This window comes from Pinus tabuliformis, chromosome 5_1 (assembly GCF_031772625.1).
Source record: "Pinus tabuliformis cultivar Carrire ecotype Pingquan chromosome 5_1, CPIR1, whole genome shotgun sequence".
Lineage (NCBI taxonomy): Eukaryota > Viridiplantae > Streptophyta > Pinopsida > Pinales > Pinaceae > Pinus > Pinus tabuliformis.
Window position 1 is genome coordinate 176,082,654 of NC_142305.1, and position 18,008 is coordinate 176,100,661.

Sequence of the window (18,008 nt, forward strand, 5' to 3'; positions counted from 1 at the left end):
AAATGACCGGGTTTTCTGGGTAGCGTGGGATCGAGAATAGCATGAGCAGGGAAATTAAATCCGAGACACAGATTATCTCAAGAGGCAAGACAGGCAATAAATTTAGCATTCAATTTTGACATTATATGGAATGAAAATAACACTGAGAGGTTGACAAGGGCAATAGATGAATCCTTATCAAACAGAAGAAAACACAAAACATGAATACCTTCCCAAGGCAGAGCAACAAACTGGATTCTGCCTTTCTCACTTAAAAGTATTCATTTAGAAATGATTATGAAATGAAATGGAAACATAACAAGCTACATATGAAACAAAGGAAAAAACAAATGCTGAATTCACACCACAAGAATCTCAGGAGTCAGAGCTGTATCTTTTCATTAAATACCTGTTAAAAAACTGTACAGTGAAGTTTTTCCTTCACAGCTCTACCACTGTTTTCCAGAACTCAGAACCCTTTTCAAAAATTTTCTATACAATAAATAGACTCACTCTATCAAAAAATGAATCGATTCAGAATATGGGATGATTTAATCATTACTAACTGAAGATGAAAAGCCATCCATCGCTAAAGGAGTTGCGTTACATTTTTCCTTTGAAAATCTCTGATGACCAATGGGGAGGTGGCATCTGTAGATGTAAATCCCTTTGATTTGTAACTGCAGTTAAAAATAGACCGTCAGTTCTTGTTTCTCTGCTATGACAAGTTTTCTTGTTTTAAATGTAGGCCTTCAATCTATGACTGTTCGCTTTTCATTTACCTAGGCCTTTTGAATAAAACTAATTTTTTAATAAAAATAGCCTTTAAACTAAAATTCCGCCTTGAATAAAGGGAACCACCATTTCCAGCAGCAATATAGCCTGCTATGCCAGATGTAAGAACATATATAACAATGAGAGGGATGCTTGTATGTCTATTTGCTAAAATAAAGTAACATCTGGCACAGTGCTTGGACAATCCACTGCGATCTGCTATTTCTTATCTTCAGTGCACTCGGCATTTGTCATTTGAATGAAAACTAAACGTGCCTTTTGAATGAAGACTTTGCCAGAAAATCCATCAGCGACATGAATTTGATTGCCATCAGAATGCTGACATTCCACCTGTACATCTACGGTTTTGTAATAATCCACAGTCTCAAGGAAAGAATCGAGAATATAGAAATAGACCTCTAGTGGATTTCGAATATAATACTGAATACCTCAAAGAATGTGAGGATGGACCAGAACTCAATGACAAGGTCCAGTGAGGGCACTGAAGAAGCGGACAACTATTTAATGCATGGTTCTCTGTCATTATGGATCCATCTGCAATAGTTTGAAGTTCAAGGAGAAATTCTTTCCCACTTCTTTTTATTTATGTTCTCAAATTGGGGGCTATTCTAGAAGGCTATTTGAAGTCTCATACACTATGAAATCCCTCCTAGTAGTGTTCCAACGCAGAAAAGGGACATTTTGCATGCTCTATTGATTTTGTATTCAAAACGCCTGCGAATGTAACTAGAGCGTCTGCGTTTTTTATTTACTTTAATTAAACTTGTTTCTGGGTTATGCTTCCTTCCCTTATTCCAAGGCATTTTTCCCCTGTTCGCTTGACTGATTTTTTTTTTTTTTCGTTTCCTCTCTTTCTCGTGAATTTCTTCTTCAAGAGTGACCAATTCATAATTGTTGTGTACAGTGTCTATTATATTTATTTTAAGTTGCTCCTCCTCGTTTCCTCATTTTAAGAGAAGAAGGGACGCCTCCTGAACTGATGGTGATGATGGCATGGCAATGACCACAGCCGATTCTGTAGTAATATGAATACAACACGCAGGTGTGATTGAAGTTGAACTTCTCCTCCAGTCACAACAGAGTTTCTTCAATTTTCTCTCCTTCTTGTTCTGGTTCTGGTTCTGATGGGTGTTAGTGTAGCTGTGGGTAGGATTCATGAAGATTATTCCCTTTTCCTCCTGGAAACTCCTTTGAAATTGAAACTTTTTCTGCTTGATTTCCACCACCATCTCCAGAGTTGGTTCCATAGTCTTCAAGCTCACTTTGATAGCCTCCATATTCTTTCTCAAACTCATCTATCGCAAGAAGCTTCACACCACCAAATCCAGGCAGTTTCTCTCCAACTGTTTCAGACCCTTTTATACTCTTAAGCCCCTCATTAGTTAAGATATCTTTCTCCGATGCATCACTCTTCTTAATCACACTAACAATATCTTTGTCCTTCAAAATACATGTAGGTTGAGAGGATGGCAAGGTGAATCCCTCCATCGAAAGCAAAATGCCATGAGGACAACTGCGATGAAGCTGGAATGTAAAAGAAATATCAACTGCAATGTCAGCTATAGTCTTCAAGTACGGCTTCACAATCATCCAACATTGCTCCAATCCCTCCGATCTCTGCCTCTTGCTTATCATATTTTGATCTTCGAATATCAAACGGATCCTCTGAACTGCAGCGCATCATCCATTGCTTCTCTTTTGGTTCAGTAACGCCGAGTGTGAGATTAAACAAAACCCTTCATATAAATCCTCATACGAACACTTCGCATCTCGGAATGAATTTTGGGCACATGAATGAATTCTGTAGTTTTGCGTCCCAACCGTCTATAGTTTCCAGGACATTTTATTGCCACGGTTTCCTCAAACTTATGGTTATGAAAAACAAGCTCATGAATTGATTTTGTGGGCGTCCAAGGCATAGTAAAGAAGATCTGCAAAGGCGCACTGCTTGGGGCTGTTTAAGAACGCCTTATAGCTAGCAAATCCATGCTAAGTCTGAGCTGGGGGAATTTGGTTCAAATTCAGGCCTTTGGGCTGCATGCGTCGCGCATCACCAGTGCACCGTGCCTGTGCAATTTTGCACTGTGGAAAATGTCTCGATGCGCCACGCGCACCCAGTGCGTCGCGACACTTAGCTTATGCCATGCGCATCCAAATTTACCCACGGCTGCCTTCAATTTGATTGCGTTGCTCCTCCACGTTACCACCTTGGCTCCTTGATGTCTTTAGTATGCAAAGGAATTGACAATTGTGGAAACATCTTAGTATCACAAGGATTTTAATTCTTGCTTCCACTTGATTTTTTGACTGAAGTAATGACTCCTTTGTTGATTTCTTGCAGGTATGGTTTTCAAGCACTATACATCCTGCTTCACCCCAAATCACAATTACACACTTGAGGTGAGGCAATCTCAGAGCCATACCAAGAAGTGCACTTGCAATAGATAGTGCCTCTGTTCAGGCCTATTTTACAATTTCCCACATGTATAGTAGAAGCATGACAACAATATGCAGTACCCCATCTCTCTGGCTGAGGAAACTTTGCTGAGCACACAACATAATCTGTCATTGTGAGCAATTCACCTAGAACTTCCCTTTTTCTCTCGGCATCTGCTAAGATTGGAAACTCCCTTCTTATAGCATTTGTGTATCAACAATAATGTATGGGAAGTGCTGACTGCTTAATCTCTATGGTTCCCTCATCAATGCGGCCACAATACCTTGAAATTCTGAGCATAAATAAATCTGGAACAGGTTCCTTACTTACATATCCTTGGATCTGAAAATGACAACCACCATATATTTAATCTCAACTACTGCAAGCCCTCAACTCTGGACATTATGACTTCGATATTAGCTGGTGGTGGTAGAAAATCTTCTTGGAACTGGTCCCCTGAATGATAAATAACTCGACTCTCCTAGTGTTGGTGGAAAACAATATATTCAACCCTTCTATAAGCTAATTAGACTCCTTCCGTTGGCTGTGTCACAACAAAATTTGATTTGGGAACTATAGTGCAAGATTCTTATGAAAATATAGCAGATTATACTATAGAAGTGTTTTAATTCCCATTCGAATTTTGGCTTGAAATGATGACCTTTCTTGGCTGATTTTCTGTAGGGATAGGGGCTGCTGAAACTAGGCAAGATGACCAGTGCTGCCTGAAGAAATGTAGAGCTTGAAGAACCTTAACAATCATGTATTAAACATACTTTGATGATTTCTCCTTCACCATTATTAATAATGATAATCTTGAAGTGAAACCTTATTGAAACTATCTTTGGCCTGCAAGCGTTATTTCACACTTCTGGAGACAAAACCCTGGACCTAGAAACTGAGAAGACTCTTTTTGACCAAAATAGCATCTAAGACTGTAAATGACATGAAATGAACCTTGGTGAATTTGACTCTGACAGAAGACTGACAAGACTGAGTCTAACATTGGATCCAATTGGGATGGTAGCTGCCGCTCCATGGAGGTGCCAAGAACTACAGATCTTTTGGTGAGCAGACAGTGCCTTCGTCTATTGGGATATGGAGTCATTATTTCAACAACCAACACAGACTTTGATGCATTTATTGACTGAAACTGGACTCAAACCGACTCAATTGTAAATCTGAAATAACTGAAAAACTAACTCGACAAACTGTACTCAAAAACACTAAGACCTGAACTTAAAACTTAAAGCTGGGTGGCAGTACCTGGCCACCCGTGTTTCTTACAAGGCAATATGCGATCAAACTATATGAAAATGCTAATGTAACCAATCAAGCAGATGCCTTCTTGCCTGATTCTTCCTATCAGATCTTCTGGTCAACAGTACAAACTGATCATTAGGCATCCAAAAACATAGTTGACCATGATCTCCTTCATCACTGAACACTGCAATTAACACTTTCACAACTGACTGCAACAAATCTGCCATTGGATCCTAAAAAACATGAAGTCTTTCTTCCTGCTGAAGAAACAAGGTGTCCTTTGCTTCAAATTCTGATCTTCCTTCATCATGTGCTTTAGTAAAACTATGCTCCTGGGCTTCAAAAAACTCTGAACAGGTAGATGAGCAGATATCTTCTTGGAAAAACATTTCAACACATGAAACATATGAAGAGGAATCTGAATGGAAATCCTGAATGTTTTGATCTTCTGTGGTGTGAATGTATTGAATGAAGGTCTGATCTTGTTTTTCATACACTGACTGGATTACCTCCTCATGAAGGTTGTATTCTAATGAACTGAGAACATTTGGATCCAAGACTTTGTCTTCTTCATCCCAGATGATTTCATCAGCTGAGTTCTCTTTCATAGGATTCCGTACTAGGCATTCTTGGTCATCACAGTCTGAATCTGGAACTGAAATAACTGTCCTGACATTATGACATTATGAAATTAGAACAAAACTTACTTGCATGCCGTCTTCTTCTATTGACAGATCTGAACCGACACTTTTTCTTTCATCAACTTCAGCCATATGGAACTCTTCAACCTGCTAATCTATTTCATATAATTCATGTTGACTGTCAAGATGTAGAATTCTTTCATCTTCCACCGTACTACAATCTTGATCATGCTGCAAATTTTCATGATCGTCTTTACGCTGCTGAAAGGTATTTTCATACAGGTCTTCCATGATCTCATCATCCATGAAATTATCATCTTCATAATATTTTTCAAGGCTTTCAATAAAAGTAGAAGCATGTTTGCAATAGTCATGAACTAGATTTAATGATGGATAAGATTCTTCATACTTCTCAAAGAATATTGAATGAAAATCCTTTAGACAATAAATGGAAGCAGGTGGCAAACTTTCATACCAAGATCGGGCTTCATCTTCCAGAGTAGCCATAAACATTTTCATCAAACAGTCTTTAGGAAAATCGATCTTTAATTTATGCACGTGAATGTGAAATTTCACCAGATGAAGAACAACGTCATTACCTTCCACATTTCTGAACACAGGAAAATTCTTTGACCAATCTACCTTGGGCATTTTATTTGGAAATCCTGGGATGTGATCTCGGCTCATGGGAGCGTATCTTCTTGCAATCTGATCCATCTTAAGAAATCTCAAAGCTACTAATCCCTCTGCAGTGGAGTCACCATGAAGGATAGATTGCATGGATTCTTCAGTGAATGGAGTCGCCAGGTGAATGATTTCAGCCGTCTTCTTATGTCTGATCGTTGTTCACCATCAACAATCAGCTCTGAACTTGAGATATGTACTGGGGCAAGACAATCTACAAGTAAACTTCGTCCCCAGTGGAGTCGCCACTATGTTAGCGCTCGAATCTGCCTCAGGCTAAAGGAAGGTAGGTTCAAGGCAACATCAAACCAAGCTCAGCCTCGTAGTTAGCCCTACGAGGACAGGAGAGGGCTCTCTCCAGTCAATCTCGATAAAATGAGCACTCAGGTGCGAGATGACTAAAAATGGGAACTAATTTTAGGCTAGTAAATTGGGTAGGAAAAGGGGTAATTTGATAAATGACCGGGTTTTCTGGGTAGTGTGGGATCGAGAATAGCATGAGCAGGGAAATTAAATCTGAGACACAGATTATCTCAGGAGGCAAAACAGGCAATAAATTTAGCATTCAATTTTGACATTATATGGAATGCAAAGAACGCTGAGAGGTTGACAAGGGAAATAGATGAATCCTTATCAAACAGAAGAAAACACAAAACATGAATACCTTCCCAAGGAAGAGTAGCAAACTGGATTCTACCTTTCTCACTTAAAAGTATTCATTTAGAAATGATTATGAAATGAAATGGAAACATAACAACCTACATATGAAACAAAGGAAAAAACAAATGCTAAATTCACACCACAAGAATCTCAGGAGTCAGATCTATATCTTTTCATTAAATACCTGTCAAAAAACTATACAGTGAAGTTTTTCCTTCACAGCTCTGCCACTGTTTGCCAGAACTCAGAACCCTTTTCAAAAATTTTCTATACAATAAATAGACTCACTCTATCAAAAAATGAATCGATTCAGAATATGGGATGATTTAATCATTACTAACTGAAGATGAAAAGCCATCCATCGCTAAAGGAGCTGCGTTACATTTTTCCTTTGAAAATCTCTGATGACCAATGGAGAGGTGGCATCTGTAGATGTAAATCCCTTTGATTTGTAACTGCAGTTAAAAATAGACCGTTGGTTCCTGTTTCTTTGCTATGACAAGTGTTTTTGTTTTAAATGTAGGCGTTCAATCTATGACTGTTCGCTTTTCATTTACCTAGGCCTTTTGAATAAAACTAATTTTTTAATAAAAATAGCCTTTAAACTAAAATTCCTCCTTGAATAAAGGAAACCACCATTTCCAGCAGCAATATAGCCTGCTATGCCAGATGTAAAAGCGTATATAACAATGAGAGGGATGCTTGTATGTCTATTTGCTGAAAGAAAGTAGCATCTGGAACAGTGCTTGGATAATCCACTGCGATCTGCTATTTCTTATCTTTAGTGCACTCGGCATTTGTCATTTGAATGAAAACTAAACGTGCCTTTTGAATGAAGACTTTGCCAGAAAATCCATCGGTGACATGAATTTGATTGCCGTAAGAATGCCGACATTCCACCTGTACATCTACAGTTTTGTAATAATCCAAGGTCTCAAGGAAAGAATTGAGAATATAGAAATAGACCTCAAGTGGATTTGGAATATAATACTGAATACCTCAAAGAATGTGAGGATGGACCAGAACTCGATGACAAGGTCCAGTGAGGGCATTGAAGAAGCATACAACCATTTAACGCATGGTTCTTTGTCATTATGGATCCATCTGCAATGGTTTGAAGTTCAAGGAGAAATTCTTTCCCACTTCTTTTTATTTATGTTCTCAAATTGGGGGCTATTCTAGAAGGCTATTTGAAGTCTCATACACTATGAAGTCCCTCCTAGTAGTGTTCCAATGCAGAAAAGGGACATTTTGCATGCTCTGTTGATTTTGTATTCAAAATGCCTGCGAATGTAACTAGAGCGTCTGCGTTTTTTATTTACTTTAATTAAACTTGTTTCTCGGCTATGCTTCCTTCCCTTATTCCAAGGGATTTTTCCCCTGTTCGCTTGACTAAATTTTTTTTTTTGTTTCTGCTCTTTCTCGCGAATTTCTTCTTCAAGAGTGACCAATTCAGAATTGTTGTGTATAATGTCTATTATATTTATTTTAAGTTGTTCCTCCTCGTTTCCTCGTTTTAAGAGAAGAAGGGACGCCTCTTGAACTGATGGTGATGATGGCATGGCAGTGACCACAGCCGATTCTGCAGTAATATGAAGACAACACGCATTTGTGATTGAAGTTGAACTTCTCCTCCAGTCACAACAGAGTTTCTTCAATTTTCTCTCCTTCTTGTTCTGGTTCTGGTTCTGATGGGTGTCAGTGTAGCTGTGGGTAGGATTCATGAAGATTATTCCCTTTTCCTTTCCCTTTCAGGACTGAACTTGTTCTAATCACTTCCTTTTCCTCCTTGAAAACTCCTTTGAAATTGAAACTTTTTCTGCTTGATTTCCACCACCATCTCTAGAGTTGGTTCCATAGTCTTCAAGCTCAATTTCATAGCCTCCAGCTTCTTTCTCAAACTCATCTATCGCAAGAAGCTTCACACCACCAAATCCAGGCAGTTTCTCTCCAACTGTTTCAGACCCTTTTATACTCTCAAGCCCCTCATTAGTTAAGATATCTTTCTCCGATGCATCACTCTTCTTAATCACGCTAACAATATCTTTGTCCTTCAAAATACATGTAGGTTGAGAGGATGGCAAGGTGAATCCCTCCATCGAAAGAAAAATGCAATGAGGGCAACTGCGATGAAGCTGGAATGTAAAAGAAATATCAACTGCAATGTCAGCTATAGTCTTCAAGTACGGCTTCACAATCATCCAGCATTGCTCTAATCCCTCTGATCTCTGCCTCCTGCTTATCATATTTTGATCTTCGAATATCAAACGGATCCTTCGAACTGCGGCGACGTCATCCATTGCTGCTCTTTTGGTTCAGTAACACCGAGTGTGAGATTAAACAAAACCCTTCATATAAATCCTCGTACAAACACTTTGCATCTCGAAATGAATTCTAGGCACATGAATGAATTCTGTAGTTTTGTGTCCCAACCATCTATAGTTTCCAGGAATTTTTATTGCCACGGTTTCCTCAAACTTATGGTTATGAAAAACAAGCTCATGAATTGATTTTGTGGGCGTCCAAGGCATAGTAAAGAAGATCTACAAAGGCGCACTGCTTGGGGCTGTTTAAGAACACCCTATAGCTAGCAAATCCACGCTAAGTCTGATTTGGGGGAATTTGGTGAAAATTCAGGCCTTTGGGCTGTATGCGCCGTGCTGCATTGGGTATGCGCTGCGTGTCACTAGTGCGCCGCGCCCATGTAGTTTTGCACTGTGGAAAATGTCCCGATGCGCCGCACGCGCCTAGTGCGTTGCGACAGTTAGCTTATGCGTCGCACATCCAAATTTACCCATGGCTGCCTTCAATTTGATTGCGTTGCTCCTCCACGTTAACACCTTGGCTCCTTGATGTCTTTAGTATGCCAAGAAATTGACAATTGTGGAAACATCTTACATATCACAAGGATTTTAATTCTTGCTTCCGCTTGATTTTTTGACTGAAGTAATGACTCCTTTGTTGATTTCTTGCAGGTATGGTTTTCAAGCACTATACATCTTTCTTCACCCCAAATCACAATTACACACTTGAGGCGAGGCAATCTCAGAGCCATACCAAGAAGTGCACTTGCAATAGATGGTGCCTCTATTCAGGCTATTTTACAATTGCCCACACGTATAGCAAAAGCATGACAACAATATGTAGTACCCCGTCTCTCTGGCTGAGGAAACTTTGCTGAGCACACAACATAATCTGTCATTGTGAGCAATTCACCCAGAACTTCCCTTTTTCTCTCGGCATCTGCTAAGATTGGCAACTCCCTTCTTATAGCATTTGTGCATCAACAATAATGTATGGGAAGTGCTGGCTGCTTAATCTCTATGGTTCCCTCATCAATGCGGCCATAATACCTTGAAATTCTGAGCATAAATAAATCTGGAACAGGTTCCTTACTTACATGTCCTTGGATCTGAAAATGACAACCACCATATATTTAATCTCAGCTACTGCAAGCCCTCAACTCTGGACATTATGACTTCGATATTAGCTGGTGGTGGTAGCAAATCTTCTTGGAACTGGTCCCCTGAATGATAAATAACTCGACTCTCCTAGTGTTGGTGGAAAACAATATATTCAGCCCTCCTATAAGCTAATTAGACTCCTTCCGTTGGCTATGTCACAACAAAATTGGATCTGGGAACTACAGTGCAAGATTCTTATGCAAATATAGCAAATTATACTACAGAAGTGTTTTAATTCCCATTCGGATTTTGGCTTGAAATGATGACCTTTCTTGGTTGATTTTCTGCAGGGATAGGGGCTGCTGAAACCGGGCAAGATGACCAGTGCTGCCTGAAGAAATGTAGAACTTGAAGAACCTTAACAATCATGTATTAAACAAACTTGATGATTTCTTCTTCAAAACAGAGTTTTGAAGAAGAAATGTCCTTCAACATTATTAATAATGAGAATCTTGAAGTGAAACCTTATTGAAACTCTCTTTGGCCTGCAAGCGTTATTTCACACTTCCGGAGACAAAACCCTGGACCTAGAAACCGAGAAGACTCTTTTTGACCAAAATAGCATCTAAGACTGTAAATGACATGAAATGAACCTTAGTGAATTTGACTCTGACAGAAGACTAACAAGACTGAGTCTAACACCAGCCATCTTGTCCTTAGCATGCCTTTCAAATCCTTGTATCTTGAATCATAGAGTAGTGCCCAATCTCCCTCTTGGAATTGCTTCTCCCTAATATTTCTATCATGCCATATCTTTCTCTGAAGTTGAACTACCTATACATGGAGAAGGGCTTGCAATTTATATTCATCCAATCCATTGAACTGAGGTAATCTCTCCTTCTGCGCATGGCTGAGGTCTAGGTCCAGCTGAGCTGCCATCCTTAGGGTGTTGAATTCAAACTCTATTGACAACAAAGCCTTCTTCCCATAGACCAGTTTGTAGGGTGTGAACCCGGTGGTGGTCTTCCATGTTGTGTTGTAGGCCCAAGTTGTGATGCTATTGCCAGGTAATCCCATGAACTAGCACAGTGCTGCGTCCTTTATAGTAGAGGGGAACAGTTTCAACTTTTTCTCGTCTTCTGCATAGTTATAAGTTCGACAGATGACAAAAAACGCAAACAAGAAGGTGTCAGGATCTTCTGTAGTCAGACCATGGAAGTGAGGTAGGGTTGAAGGACTTATATTCTTCATTTTAGTTTCCCCATTAGTCTCCCAAATGGGGAAGGTACCCTCTATTCTCTCTCCATTTCCCCTAGCATTTTTTTTTTCAGCCATTGGCTCTAGAGGAATGTTTTCTTCTTCTTCTTCTTCCCCTATAGGTTCTTCAAATATGTCTAGATGTTCACCTAAGGGTTCTTCTTGATTGTAGCCACCGAAGAAGAGAGAAGGCTGGCTGTGTGAAGCAGTGTGGGTGTTGGGCAAAAATTTTCCTAAGTTATCTCTACTCCTACGAGGCATGAAAGGAAATATTTTTGGTTGGTTTTTTGTTTCTTTTTCCCCACATTGAAAGTACCTACAAAAACTGAAATTGTCATTGAACAAAACAAATTGCAACTAGCTGAAATAAACTTGCTGAATGGAAATTTGCAGAATTGAAAAGGAAAGTAAGGAAATGCAGAACTAAAAGAAAAGAAATGACTAGTCTACTTTTTCCGAAATAAACTATTAGCAGAATGTTGCAATAGGAAATAAAAGAAAGCAGTAATCACAAAATACTCTGACTCTTCCCCAACAACGACACCAAAAAGTGGTGGGTGCCAGTATTGTAGCAAGAATGTTGCAACTCCTGGGCCAACAACTTTACTTTTATCAACCTGGTAGTTTGTAACAAACTTGGAAGCATCGGTGCTATATGCACAAGTACTAGTTCTCACTGCAGGTTGTCACTTGGTCAGTCGGTGCGAGATCACTAGGAGATCAAGCCAACTTTTATAGATTTTAGAAGAAGCTCTATGTGTGATGAAAGGAAAGAAAGATTACTCTACAGATGCTATTCTGACTACAGAAAGGAGAAAGACTGGAATGTAAAGCAAAACCTAGTAAACCCTAATTAACAAGCTAATTCTACTTTTGCCAAAAACACTATCGAAACCATGAAAGAAATGCCATGACCTACTCAAGGAAGTAAAAAACATATAACTATGCTATTTCTGAAAGTAAATAAGCAAAAAAACATATTTTTGGATTTTTATGTGTTTTTATGTGAATTTAACATGCATCTAATTTATTGTGTCTGAGTGTGGCAGCTAACAGGTGGCGTTAGAGGGCGGTTTTGGAGCTTGGGAGGATGTAGGATGGTGTGGATGGGTCCTAGGAGGTATTAGGTGGCCTTCTGGAGGATTTTCCCACACTTTGCCTTCAAAATAAAGCCTACAGGAAAAACTACAGGAGCACACAAGAAAACTATAGGAGGAAAACAGGGAAAATACAGGAGGCCTACAGGAGGAGGCCAAGAGAAATTTTCGCTATTTTGAGAGTATGAGAGTGGGTGGAAAAGGTGGATGAAGATTGGAATGAGGTGTTAGGGAACCTAAGGTTGACCATGAATCACCAGGAGAGATAAAGATGATTGGGTTTGCTCAAGGAGAGAGGAAGAAGTTCTATGAAAAATGAAGGAAACTACCGCAAAATTGAGGTGAGGTTTGGGAGACCTATAGGGCATGGATCAGATGGAGGGTGTGATTGCTGGTAAGCTGGCCTACTGCTGGAAGAGATCTGCTACATAGAAACTTATAGTCAATCAAGAAAATCAAGCAACCAATGAAATGAGTGCATCCTAGGAAAAACAACATTTTGCATTAAAATGGCCTAAACTATGATGTATAGAAGGAAATGTTGGGAAATGTTGTAAGAAAGGAAAGCATGCAAAATGAATATAGAAAATCAAGAAGTGAAAAAGATAAAGAAGATATAAAGCAAAGCAAAACTGGACTATCAACCTACTAGAGAGCTACAAACACTAGAAGTCCTAGGAATGAGGAAAATCTGTGCTTTTGGGGCAGCAAGAGAGTCTTTGCCTCAAATCATGGTCCCAAAAGGAGGAAGAGAGGATAAGGCACTGTTTCTAGCCTTTTGAATCTTCTCTGATCAATGCTTAACCTACTACAGAAAGCACAAATGGAAGCAAGCTACTAAATCATCAAAAGCAACCTATTCTTAACCATAAGAGAAATACATCTAACATCAAACTAATCTACAAACTAAAGTAAAGCATACAAATACAAGTAAAGAGAAGCTTGGCTACTTGGATTGGGCCCTAACCCAAGAGCTTCAACCCTTTGAGGTAACTCAGTGCTAGCTCAAAAGGGATTCCATCTTCATTATCAAAAAATAGCAAGATTACATAAAACTATCATAAAATAGTAAGCTCGAAATTTGAGCAGAGTTTACACAAGCAAAAAAGTCGACCCTAGTGAGGCCCTAGGCCTCTCTACTTATACATATAAAGCTACCAACAACTTCCTTAAAATCAGGGAGGCTTGGCTCCCAAAACTCGAGGTAACTATCAATCGTCATCCACTTTCTCGGCTGCCTTCAAGTGCATGATTCGGCTGCTTGTACTCCGAGCTGAATGAATGGGAATTCGAAGTGAGGAGCAATAAATGAGGGGGATTCCCCCCTATAAGTCCTCTCCTCTGTCTACTTCGAGTTATTGCTACAGTTTGACCACTAGATCCTTGACTTTGACCTCGAAATCCATCAATAAGCTACATTAAATACATGTTATACCACATGGCATAATAACTAACTCAACTCACCCTATAAGCATAAATATAATCAGAAAATCATACAATAAGCTAAGAGAATGGTTGATTTGACTAGGTTGGGAGGTAAAATGAGCCCTTATAATTACCCATTTATGAGGCTCATCAGTTACCTAGCCTTACAGTCCACAATATAACCTCAAAATGTAAATAAAGCAAGAAAATATGAATTTTGGGTTAAGGAAATGGATGAATAAATTAACCAAATAGAAAATAACCATACATTAGAGTTGGTACCATGATCTCATGATAAATTTATTATTGGGACAAAATTGGTGTTCAAAAACAAACTAAATGAAAATGGTGAAATAATTAGAAATAAAGAAATACTTGTTTGGAAAGGCTATGCTCAATAGGAAGGAATAGAATTTGAAGAAACATTTACACCTGTAGCTAGACTTGAAGTCATAAGAATGTTCTTTCACTTTCAAGCTCTCACAACTTCAAAGTATTTCAAATGGATGTTAAATATGCACTTTTAAATGGGGATCTAGAAGAAGAAGTTTATATTGAACAACTTTAAGGATTTATTCTAGACAATGATAAAAATGTTGTTTGCAAGATTAAGAAGGCTTTGTATGGATTGAAGCAAGCTCCTCATTCATGGTATTATCATCCTTACAAGTATCTTAAACAACAAGGTTTCAAAAAGGGGTCTGCAAACAACAACCTATATATAAAATTTGATACAGATAAACTTTTAATAGTTCTTGTTTATGTAGATGACATCATATTTGGAAGTAAAGTAGAAACTATGAGTCAAGAATTTTCTTCAGTTATGTAGCAAGAATTTGTGATGTCTCTACTTGGTGAACTAACATACTTTCTTGGTCTTCAAGTTCAAAAAACAAAGAATGGTATATTTCTCTCACAAACCAAGTATCTTAAGAATCCTTTGAAGAAATATGGAATGGAATATTGCAAGAATGTATGCACAACCATGGTAACATGGTGTAATCTCAGTTAGAATAATGATTATCCTTCAATTAATAAACCAAAATACATGTCCATAATTGGAATCTCACTCTACCTTACAGGAACAAGACCAGATATTATGCATGTGGTTGGGATTGTTGGAAGATTCCAAGCAAATCCTAAAGAAACTCATCTTCAAGAAGTTAAAAGAATATTCAAGTACCTACAAGGAACTCAAGACCTTGGTCTATGGTATCCTAAAAATTCAGACTTCGCACTCCATGCTTACATAGATGCAGATTGGGTTGGAAATATTAATGATCGAAAGAGTACTAGTGGAGGAGCATTTTATCTGGGACCACACTTGGTATCATGGTTCAGCAAGAAACAAAGCTCCATCGCCTTATCTACTACTGAGGTAGAATATGTTGTAGTTGCATCTTGTTGTACTCAAATTTTATGGATGATGCAAACATTGCAAGAAATTCAAATCACTTTCTCTCAACCTATACCTATTCTCTGTGAAAATACTAGTGTCATAAGCATTTCAAGAAATCATGTCATGCAGTCTAAGACCAAGCATATTCCAATCAAATATCACTTTCTGAGAGAACAAGTGCTTGAACAAAAGGTCAAACTGGAATATGTTCCCTAAAAGGAAAAATTTGTGGATATATTTACAATGCCACTTCCATGTGATTTCTTTGAATATCTCAAACAGAAACTAGGAGTGGTCTCTACCTCATCACTTTGTTAATTATTCTGACAAATATTTCATTTTCAAGGGGAACTGAGATGATAAATTATTGTGGTTTACTTTTTGTACGTGGATGACATGAAGAAAAGTCATGCATATAAACGAGTTTGGTTCTAGAGAGTAGCATATGTTTCTCTATGATGAAGAAATAGCGGGACAGTATCGGGGAGAGGTTTTGATATATTTCAGTCAGTTGTTCTTTGGCCCTTAAGTTTCGGTGTTGTTTCATTACAATTTGTTGATATTCAGATGCTACTTAGAAGTGATATTAGCTTATGATGGTTATGAGTTGTTGTTGTTGTTGTTTTTTTGACTTTACTAATTGATGATTTGGATGTGATCAGACGTGATAGTGAATAATTGACACAGGTTCAGGTGGACCATTTGCTATATTTCTAGTAGTGCATTGTTGGCATTATGATTTCTTGATAATTCCTTGTTACATAATGATGCTTATGATCGACGATGTTGCTGATGACACACATGTTGCTGAAGTTTTGGATGATGACTATATGTTTCTTAAGAACCTTATTATGTTAATGAATTAAGTTGTATGATGCCTACTTTATGTGAGCTACATATGAAAAAGTTGCCATGTGATATTCTTGGTTCTTACATATGTTGTTGGTGCATAAAAAGATATGTTGTTGTGCTGCAAAAGATCTATATGTCTTTGATGTACGTGGGTTGTGGCTCTTCCTACAAATGGAAAGAACATGTTGACCTTGATGATATGAGTTCAGGGGGATGAGTTGCTACCATAGCTTTATTACACTTCTACTTCAATACTTGGTGTTGATTGAAAGAATTACATATTTTGTCACATGTTGATGTTTTTGAAGATTGATGCTACATTGCCATATATTACTTCATGACGATGATGTTCATCTTGCAGGATCCTATATGGTGTATGATGATTGTTGATGACTATCATGGTCATACTACCTCACTATTTATGTCTTTGGCTTTGGTTACATACGTCATATTTGTTTGTTGATGATACCCATGATGTAGGGATTCTAATATTTAGTCATGTTTGAACTATTGAAGTTAAGTAAATTATGTATGTAATCCCATTATTTTGGGAATTTGATGAAATGCTGAGTCAAATATGTAACCCCACTATGTTGGGTGATTGATGTAATCATTATTCCTTGGTGATAGGAAAGGCCATATTTAGTTGAGTCATAGAGTCATGTACTTCTTTGTATATCTCCCAAAATATTCAGCATATGCTCTGGGGGAGCATGGTCAGTATACAATGTTCATTTTTAGCAGATCATATCTATAATGCTCATCTCTATAGAAGGAGAGAAAATTCTTCATCTAGCATTGGTCAACCATTTTACCTTGATGTCAAAGGGGGAGAGTAGCTTGTTCCTTGGAGAATAATGCTTGGTGTTTCTTGGTGCTTAGCTTGGTGTGTTTTCAGGTACTAACGTATGGGCAAGTGGTGGTGAAAAAAAAGCAAAAGTGGTTTCCATCAAGTCCAAAGGGGGATATTGTTGGAATTATGACTAATGTGTTGTCCTTGATAGAAACCTACTTGATCAAGATGTCAACATGATGGTTATGCAGATTCTAGAGTTGAGTTACACAAAGGAATATTAGTTCACATTCATAGGAATGATAAAGGTGAAGCTTGGTAAGTATACACGAGTCCTGCGAGTAAAGGTCGCGTACATAGATGGGTATGGTGAAGAAAATTCATGTATAGTTTCTACACCATGGTATTTTCAATACCATGGGTCTTTATCATGGTGTTGTCCCATAGTAATGAGTGAAAAAATGCATATTTGATCCCATCAAAGAATACCATTAGCATTACTAAGGGATTGGCCTAAGTTATTAGCTAAGGCCTAAGCTATATGAGGAGATGGAGATCAAAGTGTTAGGTGTGCAAGTGATGATTCATTGATGAATGATTTGATATGAAACAGGTATGCACCAGGTAACATGAAGGAGGTTCAGATTTGATAGATCTAAAATCATTGTAGTGACTAATGAACATGCTTGCTTGATCTTTTATGATTACGACTAACAATGATAGATCTGTGATGGTATTGATATTCTGACATGATCTTGTGACTGAAGGGTTGCGAAGTATAATTTGTGTTTGCAGCAAAGGCATCATTCAATGATTATATATTTGTATGTAGGTTTGCTTCAGAGAGGTCGCGTACATACACGGATCTACTTTAGTGTAGTGTATATATTATGCAAAAGTACATAATCTGTACGTAGGTGTCAAGTAATAAAAGCACGTAGATACATGGGTGTTCTTTATAAGAGTTGCATACATATGCTAGGTTTTTGTAATATGAACTATTAATGATGTTTGATTAGTTTTGTTATGTTTTCTATTGTCTGTCAATGGTGTCTCTCTCATGAAAATCTATGTTTGACAGTGCTAGTTGGGTTGAACTGATGAAATGTTTATGATAATGTTGTATTGTGATATGTATTTGGTTAAGTGACTTGTGATGTATTTAACATGTGATTCAGTAATTAATTCAGTGTGATGGTGATTTATATGCAGGTATCAGTGTTTTGAGATCCATATGCGGATAATATTAAGGGGAAGCATGTACATACACAGGTATGATTAAAAACAATAGCATATACACTATGATGCATGCTTGATCAGTG

General features: G+C 38.1%; 2 protein-coding genes across 2 annotated transcripts; both read right to left on the reverse strand.

Annotated features, from left to right (window-relative positions):
• Positions 1-1,905: 1,905 nt before the first annotated feature.
• Positions 1,906-2,409, reverse strand: LOC149163991 (coilin-like). The gene has a single exon (XM_089429330.1). The coding sequence runs from the start codon at positions 2,407-2,409 to the stop codon at positions 1,906-1,908; it is 504 nt and encodes a 167-aa protein (XP_089285456.1).
• Positions 2,410-8,231: 5,822 nt separating this feature from the next.
• On the reverse strand, positions 8,232-8,759 carry LOC149163992 (coilin-like). Its single transcript, XM_089429331.1, has one exon. It carries the CDS (start codon positions 8,757-8,759, stop codon positions 8,232-8,234), a length of 528 nt encoding a protein of 175 aa, XP_089285457.1.
• Positions 8,760-18,008: the final 9,249 nt, after the last annotated feature.

Bases quoted from the DNA above. Each gene is read 5' to 3' on its own strand.
- LOC149163991 (XM_089429330.1), bottom strand. From the start codon at position 2,409: ATGATAAGCAAGAGGCAGAGATCGGAGGGATTGGAGCAATGTTGGATG.
- LOC149163992 (XM_089429331.1), bottom strand. From the start codon at position 8,759: ATGGATGACGTCGCCGCAGTTCGAAGGATCCGTTTGATATTCGAAGAT.